The following is a 19,315-nucleotide window of genomic DNA, read 5'->3' as shown; positions in this document are numbered from 1 at the left end:
ACCACCTCCCTCGGCCGTCCCCATAGCCACATCTCCCTCGGCCGTCCCCATAGCCACACCACCTCCCTCGGCCGCCCCCATAGCCACATCTCCCTCGGCCGTCCCCCATAGCCACACCACCTCCCTCGGCCGTCCCCATAGCCACACCACCTCCCTCGGCCGTCCCCCATAGCCACACCACCTCCCTCGGCCGTCCCCATAGCCACACCACCTCCCTCGGCCGTCTCCCTTTGGCCAAGCGCCTCTAGGAGCCAGAGACCTAGGGAGCTGCGCCCACTGGTGCAGCTGCTCTTGGTCGGGCCCTGAGAGGTGGGGGACGTCACAGTCCTTCACAGGATGGCCAGCACACTAGGGCACCTTTTCTCTAAAAAAAAATTTACATATATTTCAAATATAAGCGATTTCAAATACATTACCACCTTTAATAATTATAGCAATCCAATAAGCCATACAGATCCTTTCAACTTGAGCCATTTTTATAGAAATTGGTTGAAACTAAAAATTGTGTACTTAAAAAAAAAACTTGTTTATTGCTCTAAATTGTGGTCATTCTACAAAGTCTTTTCATACCTGACTCTGTTTCTTCATGTTGTTGCTCTTTAAGAAAAGAAATGCTTCTCAAGTGAAACTTTTATATTCTGGTAGAAATTACTCATCAAAACCCAGAGTTTTTAAAACAAAATCTAAACTGGCAATCAGCTTCAGTTTGCTCTTTAAGGAGCCAATCATAATGAGTGGATAAAGGGCTTTTATCAAAAAGTCCCAAAACAACAGATGCTGGCGTGGATGCGGAGAGACAGGAACACTCCTACACTGCTGGTGGGACTGCAAACTAGTACAACCTCTATGGAAAGTAATATGGAGATACCTTAAAGAACTAAAAGTAGAACCACCATTTGATACAGCAATCCCACTATGGGGTATTTACCCAAAGGAGAAAAAAGCATTCTATTAAAAAAAAAAATCTGCACTTGAATGTTTATAGCAGCACAATTCACAACTGCAAAGGTGTGGAAACACCCAAGTGCTTATTAATACATGAGTGGATTAATAAAATGTGGTATATGTATATCATGGAGTTCTACTCAGCCATAAAAAATAGTGGTGAACTACCTATTGTATTATCCTGGGTGGAGCTGGAGCCCCTTCTTCAAAGTGAAGTCTCATGAGAATGAGAAAACCAACACCATATGTGCTCACCATCAGATTGGCACTAATCAATCAACACTAATGTGCACACATGGAAGTAACATTCACTGGTGTTGGGCGGGTGGGAGAGGGGCGAGGGGATGGATAAATTCACACCTAGTGGGTATGGACAGCGCTATCTGGGGGATGGGCATGCTAGTACCAGTAGCTCTGACTCTGGTGGTGCAAAGTCAATTTATGTAAATAGTGTTTGTAGCCCCATAATATTCTGAAATTATAAAAAAATAATAATGAATAGCTAAACAGATGGCACTAGCAAAGCACCATTTGTAACATAAGAGAGCACCATCCCTCCAGAAGCTGATAAATTCTCTAGGCCACACCACACAAAGAAACAAGAAACACCTTAGTAATATTTTTAAAGAGCACATAAGAGAACTTGGCCCACAAATAAAATACAGGTGGAAAATCAAAGCATATTGGTCATAATTTGGGCAAATCTCCACCTCCACTTCCTCTGGCCCCCAACCCAAGGCCACTACCTTGGTGAATCATTTTGTTCAGTCTGCATTTCAGTCTCCCTAACAGGATGATTAGACATTTCAGGAAAAAAAAAGTGTATGAGAGAATGATGTATACATTCTCATCATGTTTAGTAATTCTGTGTATTATCTAAACAGAGACGATATTTTGGTAAAAGACAGAACAGAGAACAAGTTAAGTGGAATCTTAAACTAACTCTTAAAAATATAACAGTGTTTTCAAAGAAATGGTGATTAATTTTCTACTCTGAACTTTGTTCTCACAGCAGAATGCGAGGTGGGGCAGGGTGGGGATTCATTTGCTATTTTAGTGTGTTAGTCATACTGAGGCTAATTCCAGCCATGCACTCCTCGAATCTGTTTTGAAAGATCCCATTCCTGTTTTCTTTCTTTTTGTGAAATTTTGAACTTTTAAATTACCTTTTAATAATTGTCCACATATCAAATGACATTTATTTGTATGCATTATAACCTACAGAATGTTATATACCCTTAAGCTGTTCTTGTTAATGTCTGAAATACTAACTGATAGTTTGTCCTCTGAAAAGAAACCAACAGCAAGGAATTAACTACTGGGGGAGATAGTGATATACTGATTGTTCATCCTAATTTTAGCACTGACTCCTGCGGTTTTAGAGAAAGTTAGGAGACTGCTTTCGGACGTAATGAGCAAAGCTGAGCGAGAGGACATGGTTACCGAAGAGAGCCTCCAGCATCAGCCCGGCACTCGTGAGCTCCCGACGGCAGGCAGGCCACAGAAGGTGCCCGCATCGGAAAGGGGCTGGCTGGTCCTTCTGATGAAGGCAGCAAAAGCTGGTGGTTAAGAGTGAAAATTCTGGCCTCACACAGCCCCGGCCTCAAAGCCTGGCTCGTCCGCCGGAACGGTGGAGAGGTTGCCGCGAAGAACGTGAGCCGAAGCAGAGACCCCACGAAGCGGGCGCGGGCTCCGCAGCAGCAGCCGAGAGAGAGGGGCATTGCAAGCTCACGGCAAAGAATCTACTGTAGCAACACACATCGTGGCATTCTGGGCAAAGTGAAAAGTGTTGTGTAAACGTCAGGTCATTACCATACTGCCATGTCTGCACCCCATGGGAGGGTCCCTATGAACGATCTTTCTTGCCAACTGACCACGGGATCGGAGTTGGATTCTGAGCAGTGCAGCTGAAGGACAAGAGAAGGGTGTTGGGCGTGCACAACGCTGTTTGGATGGCCCTGACTCACTGACTTTTCTAGAAGCCTCCACCGCGGCAGCCAGCTTTCACGCAGCCCATCCTTCCAAGGGCTTCCTTGATTTGTCCTATTTCGAGGCTGCTAAAACATGTCTCTCTAAAAGGAAATCCACATATTCCCTGTTCCCTGAACATGCTCTGGAATCGTCCCTGATGGCGCCTTTCTTTCAGATGGACGATCTCTTCTTCCACCCTACTCTCGGCACCGATCAGCCCTCTCTCGGGGCTACTTTCCCCCATTAAATAATAGACATCCGTTTCCTTCTGTAATCTTAAAACAGGGTTTTAAGCAACTTCAAACTCATAGAAGAAGTGAATCCTGACAACTTTCATGTTGTCTTGACCTCTTAGTTTAAGAAAAGTTTTGCAGAGCATGGCCATGGTTCTGCATGGGGAACGCTGGCTTTTAATAGTCTCAAACTGAAGCCCATAGTGTACTGAGACAATCTGCTCCCCGTAGAGAATTCCAGGTCCCTCGAAACACGTACAGCAGGGTGTGCCGTGTGCTCCTCGCAGGCATTATAAAAGGCAGCACCACTGGGCCTGGATCTTGGACGGCTGTGAGACATGGACGCTGGGCGGCACTGCGAGACTGCTGGAGACGCCGCTCTGTCCTCTGTCTCGACGGGATTTAAGCGTGGCGTGACACTGGGCACAGAATCGATGAAGCAGGCAGGAACGCAGCTGGGAGGAATGATTGGCAAGGTAGGAAAAGAAATGGAAGATAAAGCGATCTCCATTTCAAGGTCTGTCCGAAAGCTTAAGCAGGACTCAGACCGCTTCACACGTGCTGGCGGACCTGGCGCTCTCCACCCGCCACGAGGCCCTGGAGACCGCTGGCCAGTAAACCCCGACGACGAGTGGCGCGGCAGGTGCCGCGGGGCGGGAAGGTGTGGAGCAAATAAAACAAGTCCGTGGCATCTATAAGAAACGCTGACCCCCAGGAAATTGTAAAAGGCTGTGCACTGTGGTATCCATGACGTATGTGTGAGAGGGAGGGCGGCAAGTGTATTTCTCATGAAAAGACTTCAATTACTTGCATATTGTTATTTCTTTAGAATTCCCAGGCCCGACAGTATGCAATTACTTAATACTCAAAGAGAACTATGACTTTGACAAACGGCCCTTTAATGCAATTAATTGGCCCGAGTCAATGGGAGTGTTGCCGGAGCTATGCCCTTTGCTAAAACAGTTTTCTAAATGCACTGCTGTGAGTCAACAGAGAATTCTTCCTGTAAGTTCTCCTTGTCACTCCTTGACATCTGTATCAAATTGAAGCTTCCTATTAGCACTTTTCAGGATTTCCAGCATTCCGCTGGACGCCTCTCTCTGTCTCAGACTCTCGCGTGAACCTGCTCAGCTTTGTGCTCTGGCCCTGTTTGTTCTCTTTTCCATGTTTTCCTGCCACCCCTTAATCTTTCCAAGCTCTCTCTTTTTGTTGATGCAATTCCTCCAACTTTCGGAAGAACTGTTGGCATTCCGCTGAAGGCAATCCTTTCTTTATATGTGAAATGTCACAGAAGGGCACGGTACAGGAAAAAGATACATTTTAACTTTTCTTACCAACCATGTCTCTTCCAGTGTTCCTGATTCTCATGCTAGTCTAAAGAGACCCCTTTCTTTCCTAGTCTTCATTCAGCCCAACAGCAAATCCATTCACTGTACAGCCAGCGGACCCCAAATCCAACAACTTCCCCTGACCTCTGCCTCCTGTCCCCAACCCGGGCCGCCAGCAGGCTCCCTGCAGTCTGTTCTCCACGCAGCAGCCGGGAGACCCGCTGGAAACAGAGGTCAGCTCATCTTACCCCTGCTCGAAAGCTTCCCCCAGCGTCCTGTCTCTGCAGACAAAGCTAATGATTGCCAGCAAGGTTCTGCACCGCCTGGCGCGGTTCCCGCTGCAGCCCGAGCCTCTCTCCCGCCCGACCCAGTGCCCAGCCTCAGCCCACTGGCAGGAGCTCGCCTTGCCCGCCACTGCCCGTGTCGGCTTCCCCAGACCTTTCAATTGCTGCCCGTTCACTCCAACCAGGCTTCTGCTCTTATTTTACTTCTCTAGGAGATCTTCCCTAAGAATCTGAAACAAAACTATTCATCTCCCTCTGTCCCTTTACTCTGCCTTAATTTTCTTCCTGTTGTTCATCTCTGTCTCCTACAGGATTGATAAATTTGCTGTTTAGTTCTCTGCTGTCCAGTCATTGCCCTAAATCATAACTGGAAAGTCAAACAGAGAGAGTGGACTTAATTGGTTTGGTTCTCTACTTCCACCTGCTGTGTCTACGGAGTTGCCCAGTGCACAGTGGGTGCTTGGCGACTGTGTTGAGTGAGGGAATCTAAGTCGGGAGTGCCTAGGAGTGTGTGGGCTTTCATGACATAACTTTCAGAAGTATCAATAGTGATTTTAGTTCAGGACTCTGTTGATGTGCTCCTGCAACTAGAAGAAAATACAGAGATGAAGGAGCAAATGATTGTGCAGTGTGAAGCGGCGGAAGCTGCCACTGTGGCACAGCCATGAGGAAGAGCAGCTGGCAGGATGCTGCGGCTGCCGATCACTGGACGAGCCTGTTCTCAGGTAAACACAGGCGATGCTTCGAATGTGCTAGATGCACAAGGAAGAAGCCCATGGCTAAGAGCAAGGCAAGTTTCTAAGCTCGGTCGATGCTCTATGAAGGCAGCGGTGCCTCAAATGCCACTCGCCCTCTAAAAGGAGGAGTCGCCTCCCTCCCCGCCGATGGTGAAACACAGCGCCAAGCCTGACTTTTGATGGAACATGTTTCCCAATAAGTTTCAGCTCACAGGCCATGGGTTCCAGACACTTGGTTAGGATTGGAGGGCGTTTCTAGCAAAGCAAAGCAAAAGCAAAGATTTTCTCCATCTTTCTCCACTTATATTTCATGCATCTCTAGTATGGCTTAGGACACCCCTAAGTCCTACATGAATTGACAGCCCTTTGCCTAAGATATCTTCTCTAAGAAATAGAAATCGGCTTGTTTTCTAAATGGGATGGCATCTTTGGCTTAATCTTGTGTGTCCTAATAATTCATTGGACTGTATTAAAAGTGAGCTATATCAGAAGTTGTCAAACCAATAAACTTCTGAGGTCCTACTGAGCCAACACTCATTCTGGCGAGAGGCGGCCGGCCCTCGCCGCGGGAGTTCCGGCTCGCCCCGGCGTGAGGAGCCCTTGTCTGAGACAGAGCAGGATACGGAAATAAGGAAGGAAAACTGCAGCCGTTAACTTGAGGATTTTGAACCTTGATTTTACCCACATGCCTGTTATAGAACACTTTAACGAGAAAATATATTAATAAATGTTCACTATTTGAGGTAGTGGATATCTATTTAATATGCCCTTAGTGAGTGATTAAAATGATATAGAAATTATCTCATCAGTGCCTGAGGTAGTCTCAGCTCTGATCTCTAGCTATGGGGCTGTTTTCGCTTCATTAAGCTGCCATAGCTACACTTTATCCGTCCCACCGTGTCACAGAATGTTTATTTTCTACATTCCCAGCCCATTAACCTCTCAATACAGCCTGGGCTCTTACAGCCATCCTTAGTCTCGTAATTGATAAGCTCTGTTTGTCAAACATTCCTGGAATCTCTGGGTTCAGGAAACAGAGGAGAGACCCATCTCCCAGGAAGTGGTTTTGAGTTTGGTCAGGACCAAGTAACTCCATTCATCTCCAAACACAGACAAAGGCATCTCGTAGCTTCTTTATGTTGTATGGAAATGAACCAATACCTTAAGATCGGTTCTTTTCAGCCTAGAGAGAAGAAGATTATGGGGAATACACTACCTGTCTTCAAGTATTGTGATGAGGTTTGTGGAGAGCCCTTGTTCTATGATGTTCCAGAAGGCAAAGTAAGAATAAATGGGTGGAAATCACAAGCTAGAATACTTTGGTTTAATTAAAAAATAACTTTCTAGCAATTGTAGCTATCTTGCCATGAAATAAGCTACCTCCGCAGTAGTAAACCTTTTTGAATCATCTCATGGTGATGTTGCCTAAAGGACTCCCACTCAGTCTGTGAACTGAGAACAAGTCCAGCTGAACTCTGAAAATTTATGATTCTATGAAAGTTTTTCCCATAGCAAAATACAAAGAACTTTGAATTCAAATTTTGGAAGGAAAAAATTTAATATATTTTATCTTATTATACATTTTCCCTAAATTACAAAGTCAATAGCTACAAATATATTCTGCTACAAAGCTTTCTGTAAGAAATATCTCTATAAGAAAATACATCTCATTAACATTTCCTGTAAATAAATTACTTCGAATAATAATTTTTGAAAGGGTGAACATAAGGAAATAATGCAGAAACCAGATTGTGAATGTAATTGCTATATAGGAAACGTTTGACGGAAATGTTCCATTCTCATGTCACCAAGCTTACAGCAATCTGCTTGTACAAACTTTAGTTCTTGGATAATTTAGCTTATAATTTTTGTTTTTGCAGACGTGCAGAAAACATAAATCTTAATCATCCTAGTAAATGTGTGTGGGAAGCTAAAATTCTTAATAGAGATACAGGCTCAAATTCAGTTTCTACTAGGAGAACTTAAATTGGAGACTGCAGATGGAGTTTCAATAAAAGAAAATTAAGGAGTGACTTGGGGTCTGTAAAAGTTTAAAGTAACAACTATAAGATAACCTTGTTTTCTTTTATGCTCTAGACACAATATTTAGAACTGAGTTAAGTAAAAAAGTAGTAAAGTTGTTTCAAAGAATTTAGAAACTTTGGTTTCTAAAGATTAGCAATATGTAGATTTTACAAGTTATTCTATTTATATTTCGTAACCTCAATGGCTGCAGGAACAGAAACTATATCTTTGGCAATGAAACAGCTATTGCAGGGAGAGTTTGGGACAATAAAACCAAACAAACAGATGGTGCTGTTGGTTCATCAGAAGCTTCTGGAAGGCAATGGAGCCTCCCTACACTGTCTACCTGGGGAGTCCATTGCGTGAGAACTCCTTAGAGGAAGATTATTTTAGGACCTCAAAAATATAAAATAAATATTTTGAGGAAAGTAAGGGCAAAGGACCTCAGGCTGGATTCATCTGTGTAGTAAATATTATGAAAGCAAATCCCATGGAGATATTTCATTTATGCTGTGCAGCCTCCAGTTTCAAAGATGAAAAGTCAGCTTGTGCTCCAGACACATGACCTATGTGTTGCCAAAACCTGGGGAATGGACAGCGTTTCCCCCAGGTTAGCGCTGCGCTTCAGTGCAGTGCAGGTATGGCTCGAGTCTCTGTTACTGCTGAGCATATAAAACATAAAATGTCTTTATCAGTCTAATCTGTGAAAACATAGGCCATGGCAAAGCTATAAAAAAACCAACGATCTCTCCATTAGCTTGTTTCCAACATATATTGAGCATCTTTAAATTTTTAGCAATCTGTGAAAATTCTGTGCCATGCGAGTATTGTGCTAGTCTCAATTGATGGATATATTTTGGAAAATAAAAAGTATTCAGGGCAGGAATCACATAGGATAAAGACACATGCGCTGTCATGCATTTAGACTCTGAAGGGACTGTTTTTGTCTTATACCAGTTCTAACTAATTACAGGCAAAATTAAACTTTTGAAAAATGTCAGTAGCAGTTTGTGGAAAAATAAGTTTTTTCCCCCTAGAAGTTCTTGATAAAACACCTGCCATGATTTTGAAATTATTTGGAAAATATTAACTTCTGACTACTTCTTTTCATTTACCAAGGCCTTTAATTAAGCAGCAGAATTAGTGCTCCAAATTAAAAGGTTATTCTGTGTTGCAAATTATGCTCCATGTTTTTATTTCCTGTTTAACAACTTTTTTCATTTTAGAGCCTATTGTATGTTCAAGTATACTGGAAGTATTTTGTTAAACTATAACTTTGAATAGAAACATGGCTTTTAGGTTATTTTTGTAGGCAATCTCCAATCTGAAGGAAACCTTTCCTCTAGCCCAACCTAAACTCTTGGATAGTCACATGGTATTTATTTTTCCATAATTTCTATTGTGTGCTTTGTTTTTAAATCATGGCGTTTTTGCAAATGTGTACATTATTTACATTTAAAAAGTTGCATAATGGAAACACACTGGCTGTGTTGCCTTTGTCACCCATTCTAATCTAGTCAGTTCTCTTTTTCTTTCTCTTGCTGTGATCTACATTCTTATCACATTTCTTATTTTGGCCATTCTTTTGCATTCCACATGTTATTTTCCACCATGCTATAATGCATTAAATACACAAATTCACAGTCTGCTAGTGATGATTTTCCTTGGTGGTGATCAAACTTTCTGACACACATGGAGTCTGGCTTTGGAGGAATAGGTCGCGTCTTTCCACACTTTGCAAGACAGGCCCTTGGCACAGTCACAGCGCTGGAAAATTTCCAGCCCGTGGGAGCCTTTCTTGCGCTGCTTGGTGCAGACCTCTCCCTGGTGCAGCACCGGCTTGCAGATTTTGGTCCAGAAGTGGCGAGCACAACAAAGCCCTTCAATGCAGTCCGACGATCGCAGGCAGGGGTCTCCCTCATGCCCTGCAGGATGAAGACCAAAAGGTATTATTACCATGGCACCCTAGGAAACAAATTCTACTTCATAATCAGAAGCACATAAAATATTTTTACTTATACTATCTTCTATGATGTCACCATTTTTAATGAAAAGTCTTAAATTCATAGCAATTGGTTCTCTCTCTAATCATGTCAATCCACTATTGTCTGTTTCCATTATTTGCCATCTGAATGTGAAATTTAATAAATAGCCAGGACTTTGCTTCATCTTTTCTTTACTTTGTCATCATCTGCTTTTCAGATATTTCTCTGATTGTTATTGTTTTCCTACTAGGAGAGTGCAAACAAAAGTAAAAGGATTTTTTTCAAATTAATTAATTTGATACCTTCTTGGAAGGTCTAAACAAACCTCTTATTCAAGGAGAAGGCTGAAATTGTCTGGTATTCCTAAGACCATGTATCAGTAAGAGTCTGGCCAGGATAACAGAAACTTTAAATGTTCAAACAGAAGATGTTTAATGCAGAGAGTTGTTCACACGGGGGGCAGTAGAGGTAAGATTATTAAAGGAAGGTGAGGCAATGTGGAGGTTAGCAGCCACAAAATGCCACTTCCACACTAGGGTGGAGGACCCAAAGGAGCAGATGTCGGAATTGGGGCTGGGGTCACTAGCCTGGAGCCCCAGCAGGCTCATAAGGCAGGCGCTAAAGCCGCAGGGAGACAGCTTTGCCAGGAACATCACCTACAGTGGTGGCAGCACAGGAGTATGTTGGCTTTTCCTTCCTCTGCCACTTACTCTCGCCCATGGCCAAGCCCGGCCAGCTGCAGCTGACCGGCAGCCTAGGACAGTTGGTCGATAGAGAGCTGGGAGAAAGAGCCGAACAGAACTGGCCATCAACCCATCCGAGAGCAAACAGCCTGAGGGGCTACCAAGAACTCATCATAAAAATATGTGGGAGCACAAATCTGGGTGTCTTATTCCAAGAAAGATGAAGTCAGCAAATAGCTCCCCCCCCCCCACTGTGGCAGGTTGACATGTAATCCACACAAGCAAACATGGGCAGACTGCTCTAGAAAGCACTGGGCTGTACAACGTCAGGGTTTGAGGCCCTGTGATCTCTGCCACAATCCTCAGTTCTGGTGCTTTACTGAAAAACAGCCGTAGACAATGCCTAAATGAGTGGACAAGTCTGTGTTCCCATTCAACACTGCTCAACAGAAACCAGGTGGCAGGAGAGACTGGCTCACAGGCAACAGTGCACCAACATCTGGAATAAAGGGTATCTGTCAGCCCAGATGTACCTAATCCCACTGTGTGATTTGCACACAACTCACTAGCCATCCAAAATAAGATTTCTTCCGTTTGCCATCAGAAAATTGTAAATATAAGTAGATAAACATTATTAGTAGATTTGGAGCTACGCTGTAACATAGTGTCTGTCGGAACAAGGAAGGGGACTGGCATAGTCATGGATGCACGTGAGTTTGGTGGAAGAGAAACAGGAGACATGGGGAGGGAATGTAGGACTTTAGGGAATATTGGGTTTCAATAATTTCATGCTTTCAAATTTTACTATTAGTGATTAGGTTTCTCAAATATTTTGACACAAGGAAGGAGATTGGATGGCCATACACAATGCCACAATAAACTAAATATTTTTGGTAGGTTTATGAACAGTGTCATCTGGCTGTTTAGTGAAATAAAGTTTCTCAATCAGAAAAGGTGAGAAAATGACCCCAAAACTTAAGGATTTAATCATGTGTCAATAACCATTTTCTCATTTATATTTTAGAAGATATTATCATTTGGCATGTATGTGACAGAAATATCTGTATGGGATATTTCTTCTAAATTCCATGTAAAAAGGAAAGCCTGTTTAGAAAATGGCATGATTTATCTACGTCCTGCAATTCTCACAATATATATATGACAATTTAAGATCTCCACGAAATTTCTGGCATCCTCAAAATTGAGAATTAATAAATTTAGTTAAAATTTTGCCCTTAAGCTACTTTCCTTGTAATTTTTTCCAAAACGAATAGAATTAATTATCTGTATTTTTCTTTCACCTCTTTATAAAACAAGAAATAATAAACAGAACTACAGGTAGCCCCACCTTTTATGTGTGACATCTTTGCATGTGGTCTTCCCAGGTTCTGCCATCCCAAGTCGTAGTTTGAGTAGTGGCCGTGGTTGCGGTCCCTGTGCCGGGTGCCGGCCAGCGCTGGGATGTGGGCGCCGTGGTTGCGGTCCCTGTGCCGGGTGCCGGCCAGCACTGGGATGTAGGCGGTGAGGATGCTCTCGGTGACTGGGATGCAGAGGCCTGCAGACGGTCATGCCAGCAGTTAGACTAACGATTCCACCAAGCGCAAACCTGCCCAGGTCTCGTCCTGATGTGAAGTAGGGGGCCATTTCCCCATCTACCTGCATATCTGCCTACCTAGCTGTCTACCTGTCCATCGCTCATTCATTCACTTATTGACTGAGAGAGAGTATGACAAACTCTGGCCCTACAGCCAGGCTTCCTTGATTTGAATCTTGCCTCTCTCGAGATCAAATGACCTTGGGAAAGAAAAGGACTAAAAATAGCATTGATTTCACTGAGTTATCGCACATGCATGTGAAATGCTGAGAATAATGACGTGGTAAAGAATTACATGCATGCTAGCTATTAGTCTTTTTAAATCATAGGACCAGACATACATCTTCTGGTTCCAGGTTCCTCTCTCAGTTAACAATATGCTCCGAGTCTACACTGCAGCTTCTCTAATGCTGTGGGCTTTCCTTTCCTCACCTCACGTCCAAGGTACTCATAGGAGACCTATGCCCAGAGGTCAGGAACGGTGTGGGAATATAAGCCTAATTACATTGTTTTGTATGACTACGTATATATTTCTGATTACCTTCTGCAATTATTTAATTTTTTAAATCACGTGTTGTCTGTGATTCTCCGTTTCATCGTTAATGTTGAATTGTCTGCCTATAAATTCTTTGAGATTGGGTGAATCCAGGCTGGGGGGTAGAATCGCGTGTCTCTACTCAGAGGAACCAATCACTCCATCACCGTAAGAGTGAGCCACAGAACGTCTTGGTACGAAACTGGGGCAGAACTGGAAGAGAGACCACACCTGCGCCACTAGCTCACGTCAGCTTCCTTTCTTTGGTTCTTTTGCATGTGCTCACGCAGGTGTGGCTGGGGCAGAACATCTTGCTATTTACATACAACACTCAGTGTGGCAGCAGCCCAGATCCGCGCAGACCATAACAGATAGGAAGGGATCAGATGAGCTGGAGCCCATTCTGCTAAGTGAAGTGTCCCAAGAATGGAAAAACAAGCACCACATGCCCTCCCCAGCAAACTGGTATGAACTGAGCAGCGCCTAAGTGGACACACAGGAGTAACATGTACCGGGTGTCGGCGGGCGGGAGGGGCGGCGGGGAGGGGTGTGTACAAGCTCGATGAGTGAGATGTGCAGCGTTTGGGGGGTGGTCACGCTTGAAGCTCTGACTCGAGGGGGCGGGGGCGGGGGCGGGGGCAATATATGTAACCTTAACATTTGCACCCCAACAATACGCTGAAATACAAAAAGGAAGAAAGTGATCAGAGCCCAGGAAACTAAGGTCTGGGAGGTCAGCCAGCTAATCTCATCCTACGACAGCACCCCTCCGCCGGGCGGCGGGAGAAGAGGGCGGCGTGGTTACCGTTGCTGCAGCGCGTCCCCGCGCAGCACGCGCCGTCGCGGCGGCAGCGCCTCTTCCTCCGGCGGCACAGCGCGCAGGCCGCCGCGCCCTGGTGCGGGCTGTGGCAGTACCTCCCGGGCCCGCACTCCTTGTCGCTGCTGCAAGGGTAGGCCTGCGCGAGCCAAACGACAGAGAGCAGAGGGTTAAACCCGTCCACGCCCCTCACGGCCACCCTGAGTGTCCTGAGCACAGCCCCGCACCGCCTCGCACCGCCCCGCACCTCCGCGCACAGCCCCGCACCTCCGCGCACAGCCCCGCACCGCCTCGCACCGCCCCGCACCGCCCCGCACCGCCGCGCACCGCCGCGCACCGCCCCGCACCGCCCCGCACCGCCGCGCACCGCCCCGCACCGCCGCGCACAGCCCCGCACCGCCCCGCACCGCCGCGCACAGCCCCGCACCGCCCCGCACCGCCCCGCACCGCCGCGCACCGCCCCGCACCGCCGCGCACCGCCCCGCACCGCCCCGCACCGCCGCGCACCGCCGCGCACAGCCGCTTACGGTGCTTGCTGGTGGTGACAAAGATAAAATTGACGCTATGCATCTACCGTGTTTCCCCGAAAACAAGACGGGGTCCTATATTTCTTTTTCCTCAAGAAGACACCCTAGGGCTTATTTTCAGGGGATGTGTTATTTTTTTAAGTACGGCACAACCATCTACATTGATTCAAATAGAGTGACGTCTTCTTCTGGAACATCATCCTCACTCTCCAAACCCCAAATTCCATCCTGAATTTCTTGCGACTCTATTTCCTTTAGAACCGTCCCCGGTCTCTCCTGTGGAGCCACAGAGCTGTCGGGGCGGATGAGAGGGCTGCTCGTGTCCTTTCCCGCCCGCCACCACACGCACGGGTCGTGCAGACCGCCGCGCAGCCACGCCGCCACTAGGGCTTGTTTTATGGGTAGGTCTTATTTTTGGGGAAATACGATATTTTCATTGACACAGCTTTAAAGTTAGAACTTAGTCTTTCTGTTGATTAGTAGAGCCCTGCGAGTGGCTTTGGGGTCTCGGGAACAGTCACCACTATCGTGTTGTTGCTGATTTACGGTGACTCTCCGTAGCCACTCCACGTCTCATCTGCCAAAGGGGGATGAGAAGAAGGTTAAATGAAACAACAAAGGACCGTGGAAGAAAGCAGGATGCAGCTCCTGCCTGCCTGTGTAACACGCACGTTGAGAGTGACTCCCCACGACTCCTGCCTGTGAAGAGCAAGGAGGAGAAACGCGTCCGGAGCAGTTTGGGACCACGCGCTGCCTGGCAAGAGGAGAGGGAGGATTTGCGAGGTGCTGTGCGACACGCGGGACGGGCAGCGCAGAGCCCAGCGGCGGACGGCGGAGCCCGGGGACCCCCGGCCCAGGGAGCGCGACGGCCCCAGGCCGCGCACCTTCGGGAGGGCTCTGCTCACGCGTCCTCTGCCGAGGGACCTGCAGAAGGCCACTGAGCCACTGTTGTGTGTGTGTGTGTGTGTGTGTAATATGTATATAAAATTTGTTTGCTCCTTACCTCTTGGAAGTTTTTGAAACATTTAAAATGTTCCCGTTTTCAGAGACGGAGCATTGAGAAACTAAAAAGGTCACACCGCACATTAAACGTAACTCATTTTGAATCAGGAAGACTTACCCGTTGGCCTTTCTTTCATGTGGGTAATTTTTTTCTTCTGATTTTCAGAGTAGCACATGATTTTTTAAAATTGAAAAATACAAGCTATAAAAAGAATCTATGCACTTGTTTTTAAGTATGTAAATGGCATGGCTATAAAACGATGGGGTAAGGCTTCCGTGACTCTCAAATAGTTACTGCGGGAGAGCGAGCGCTCACCGATGAGCGAGGCGGGATGCCCAACTCTGCGGGGCCACGCTCCCTCCCCGCCTTCTCCTCTCTTGCTCTCTCACTCTTTCTGTCTGCCCGTCTCCGGCATGTGTGTGCACATTTAGCCCCCATGTGTTTTCCATTTAGATTTGATCATCTTAAGTTAGAAAAAGGAAACGTGAGATTTATGTATGCATCTGAAGGAAAAAAAAATATATATATTTTAGTACTATTACAATTTCTTGTTTACCCCTGAAAGAATTACATGGAAAAATCACCAACTTCAAATTGAAAGTGATTTTTCTGAAGGCTTTCATAGTGGCAATGTTTAATGCATACATTATAATTGGAGCCAGATAAAGCTATAAAATGAATTTGCATACTATTTTCCCATTTTGTAATTCCGTCATTAGGCATGGAAGAATCTGAATGAGGTTGAACTGAGAGTATTAGGCCATTTTTCAAGAATCCAAGACTGATGAAAACAAAACAAATGTCACTTCCTGCCTTACCACACTTTTCCCCTAAGCACTTTACCCCCTTCATATTTAAACCCATTAATTTTAATTGTAACACAATTCACATGTTTCTGATTCATTTACATTTATTTCATCAAATTGTTTTGCAAGAAACATTTGATGTCTTACAAGTTTCTTTCCTTCCTCAAAAATAGGACATTTTCTTTCAACGGAAATAAACATGTGCCACATAAAACATCAAGTGCTATTTACAATGCAAACAACAAATGCCCAAGGGACTCCGAATATAGAATGATGCTGGGTTCTAGCCCTAAAAAATAGTCTACATGGTAGACTAACTTATTTATTAGTTGTTATTAATAGTTATTTATTTATAGTTGTTTGCTAAAAGTAGCAGTGGATATATGCAGAAAACTGCGAAAAGTGCATCATCTTCCCATTCTCAGTTGATGGGAAATGGAAAATATTAAAGTGGCAAATATTTGGAGCAGATGATATTATAAAAAGTGATATGCACAGGAGTGCTTTATTTGAATTGGATCACAGTAAAATTCTCATAATTCAAGTTTTAAAGAGGGATGCTCACTTTGTCCAAAGTAGAAAGTACATTAGAGGATATGTAGTTTGTTATGCTCTAATATATCTTTTAACTAACTTTTATTAAGTAAAAATGACACTTGAAGGGAAAATATGTTTGAATAACTTTTTAAAGTTTGAAAGGTTGTGGATATTGTGAACTTGCACTTGGATTAGAATCTCAGAACATAAATGCTAGGATGCTTTCTTTGGAAATTTAAAAAATAAATTTTAATAACTGAAAGGCAAGTTTTTATCACACAGCTTCTAGTATCCTTATGAAATTCCTGGATCCAATAAATAGCCTTTATGTATGACTAAAATCAAGAAGAGATTAAATAAATTTATTAAAGCAGGTTTTAGGGAAAACAAGAGATATTTGGGGACATGCCTTTCCCTCTGAAGTCATGTCCTCAGCACAGATCTATCCAGCCATAACGCTTCCCTTGGATAACCATTAGCAAGAAAACTTGGAACATGAGAAAATACAGATCTAACTCATTAATAACAATTCTCATGTTTTAACAAGCACCATGCATTATTTTTCAGTAAAGAGTTTTAAACAAAGCATTTTCAACTCAAGTATGAGGGTTCTGCAGCTTGTCTTGTTTTTTTCCCCCACATTAACTGCCCCTTCAAAGAGTCTGAGAATGGTATCTCAGGTGAGGCAGAGAAAGAGAGACACAGTCAACAGAAGCCATGCAGGACCCTCACGAGGTGAGGACTGTGGAAACCAGAGGACAGCTGGGGGTTACACACATTGATAAAAGTGCTATTCAGAAATTTCCAAGTGGGACATCTCTATTTTCCATTTAATTGGGCCTCCAAATGCCGTCACCTAGTCCTATCTGATGGTGGTTTTGTGATGAACAAAAAGTGAGCTTGAGTACCTCAGTCTAAGTTTCCCTTCAACAAAATCAATAATAGGTTTATCTGGTACTTATGTTAGAGCTGAATAAAAATGCTGATTTTTACTTAACTTGCTAATGAAATTTTTGATAGTTATATTTCATGGCTCTTACGTTACTCAGACTCCAGGTGGACAGATAAGATAACTTTTCCTTTTGGTCTGAGAACTACAGTAGTCTGTGTGAAAGGCTGGGAGTCGAGTGAATGGATTAGGGAGAGGCCACAGCACCCCTGTCCCGTGAGGAAATGTCCCACGGCCGAATCAGAAATTCGGCTTCGTGAACATCAGAGACACTTAGCTTTCTTGTAGAATCACGTTCATTACTCAGCGTTGGTCGCGAGTAGGAGATGAATTAATTTGGGACACCTAATAATAGCAGATGACTGGCCATAAATTAAGGATGTTTGAGAGCTACCCCCTGCTCAGGCCAAAAGACAAAGACGTTTTGGCCAATCCACTTTAGGCTAAAAATAGAGTAGTTTCCACAAATAGCAGTGCCAGTTATTACGATCATGACAAGAACTAAAAAAAGAGTAAACACATTGGACACAGCTTGAAAATAAAGTCTATCAGAAATTAGCATTTCTTTTTAGTATAAAAGACTTTTTTTTTAAAGTCCATTTCCTCTGTGCTAATTTGGAATCATTATTTAAAATTTTAGCAAAGAAGGGAAGGGAGGTTAAATAACTGTTGGGAATAAGTAAAGTGTTCTCAGGGCAGACCTTGGGCAGACTTACAGACCGTGGGCTCTGCCTGGGCTTTCAGGCCTTCCTGTAAGTTGTCATGACTAAGGGCATTTGACAAGGTTTGAGGCACACATAGATAAGATAATTAAGTAATGACCTATGTGCTGAATGTAGAGATTAAAAAAATAACTTGGCCACATCGTTTTCAAGAAGCCTCTAAATACCAATAGTGTGTCGAGCTGCAGGTGTTGGAAAGACGGAATACGAGAGGAAAACATCAACAAGTCCGTAAACAACATCTTCTCATTCTATTTCTTGACAGCAGTCTTACATTCATTGAACCTCAGTGTAAACCAGAGCTATAAGCAAAAGGCCATCATGCAAACAATGATAATGAAGTAATATTCTAGTGAACAAAGAGAAATTAAATATAGGCAGTCCATCTTATTTGAGCTAATTAAGCCTTTTCCCCAGTTAATCTCAAACCTGTAGGGAGAAAAGGCCTATCTATTGATTCAAGACTTATATTTAGGGTTAAGTTTATTCTTCTTTTTCAGTAACTGCCCACCTGTCAGAACAGGCGAATGCAGTAATGAGGTCATCAGATCCCTGGGAATAATGAGATGAGAAGTACTGTTTCAGGTATCTGGGCTGTCCTGACCATGGAATGGACCTTTTGCCACAAGTAAAACCTTAGTTTAGCTCTCAAGTTTTCAAAATAATGATATTGTTCCTGTTTAATGACGAGAGGGGAAGAAAGAAGAAGAGAGAAGCATCACGCAGTGTTAGTGTGGGATGGCCACCCATCCGGATTCTTGCAAGACCATCCTAGTTTTGTTGTTGTTTTAATCAGGACAATCCTTTGTCCCTCGAGCACTGTTTGTAGCAATCTCAGAAGGTTTTCTGGAGCCAAAAATAAGTCATCAGCGGGGCAGGCGGCAGAAAGCCGGCAAGGAGCAGCCCGGCTGTGGGAAGGAAAGCAGCTGAGGCAAGGGGAGAGGGCGGGGCCGGCACAGAGCTGGGGACGGGGCTGCTTCTGGGGTCTCCGTGAGCACTGCAGAAGGTTGACAGTTGCATTTGGGAAACCATATCAGACTGGCTTGCCCTAAGTCCTTAGGGAAAAGACTAATTTCCTTCGTTGCAGCATTCTGCATGATAGATCTATATTTCCAAGAACATGCACGATATGCTACCGTTCAGGTGGTCATTTCAAAATCAGATACTAAAATTGCAACTGCAAGAAGTTCAGGGACCTATAACTCCATCTAGCTACATGAAATTGCATACCGTCTGCCGAAGCCTGTGCAATCTCATCTTCTCTTTTGTCTATGATTACCTCTGGGGGAGAGAGGTGTGCTATGTGCATCTTTGAGGGTTTGTGAACATAAGGCCAGGAGGATTGCGCTATATTAAATTTGAGGGGAAAAGTTCAGATACTTCATGATGTTCTGCATGTGCAGTCATAGGATCATGAGGACAACTGCTTGGGTATTTATTCCATATTCAATAAATATTTATTCAGCCTATATTTATTGAATGCCAGCTATGATCCAGACACAACTAATTAGGTGATCATACAAATATTTTGTCTGTTATGCCTAAAATAATTTTGAAAAAACATATATCCTTTTACATATTTGACATCGAAATTTTTTCAGCATTTATTTAAGCTGATTTTATTACTATGATCT

General features: G+C 44.1%; 1 protein-coding gene across 1 annotated transcript in view; it reads right to left on the bottom strand.

Moving 5' to 3' along the window:
- Positions 1-8,888: 8,888 nt before the first annotated feature.
- DKK2 (dickkopf Wnt signaling pathway inhibitor 2) overlaps positions 8,889-19,315 on the bottom strand; it is an 88,492-nt gene continuing 78,065 nt past the window's right edge. Inside the window, exons 2-4 of the mRNA XM_012779036.3 lie at positions 13,126-13,276; positions 11,540-11,746; positions 8,889-9,448 (exon numbers count right to left, since the gene is read on the bottom strand). Of these exons, the coding sequence (XP_012634490.1) occupies positions 9,198-9,448; positions 11,540-11,746; positions 13,126-13,276 (609 nt within the window). The 3' untranslated portion in view covers positions 8,889-9,197. The remainder of the gene's footprint in view (positions 9,449-11,539; positions 11,747-13,125; positions 13,277-19,315) is intronic.

Source organism: Microcebus murinus, chromosome 27, assembly GCF_040939455.1.
Source record: "Microcebus murinus isolate Inina chromosome 27, M.murinus_Inina_mat1.0, whole genome shotgun sequence".
Lineage (NCBI taxonomy): Eukaryota > Metazoa > Chordata > Mammalia > Primates > Cheirogaleidae > Microcebus > Microcebus murinus.
Note: the sequence above shows the minus strand (reverse complement) of the source record. Positions and strands in the feature narration are given on the sequence as shown.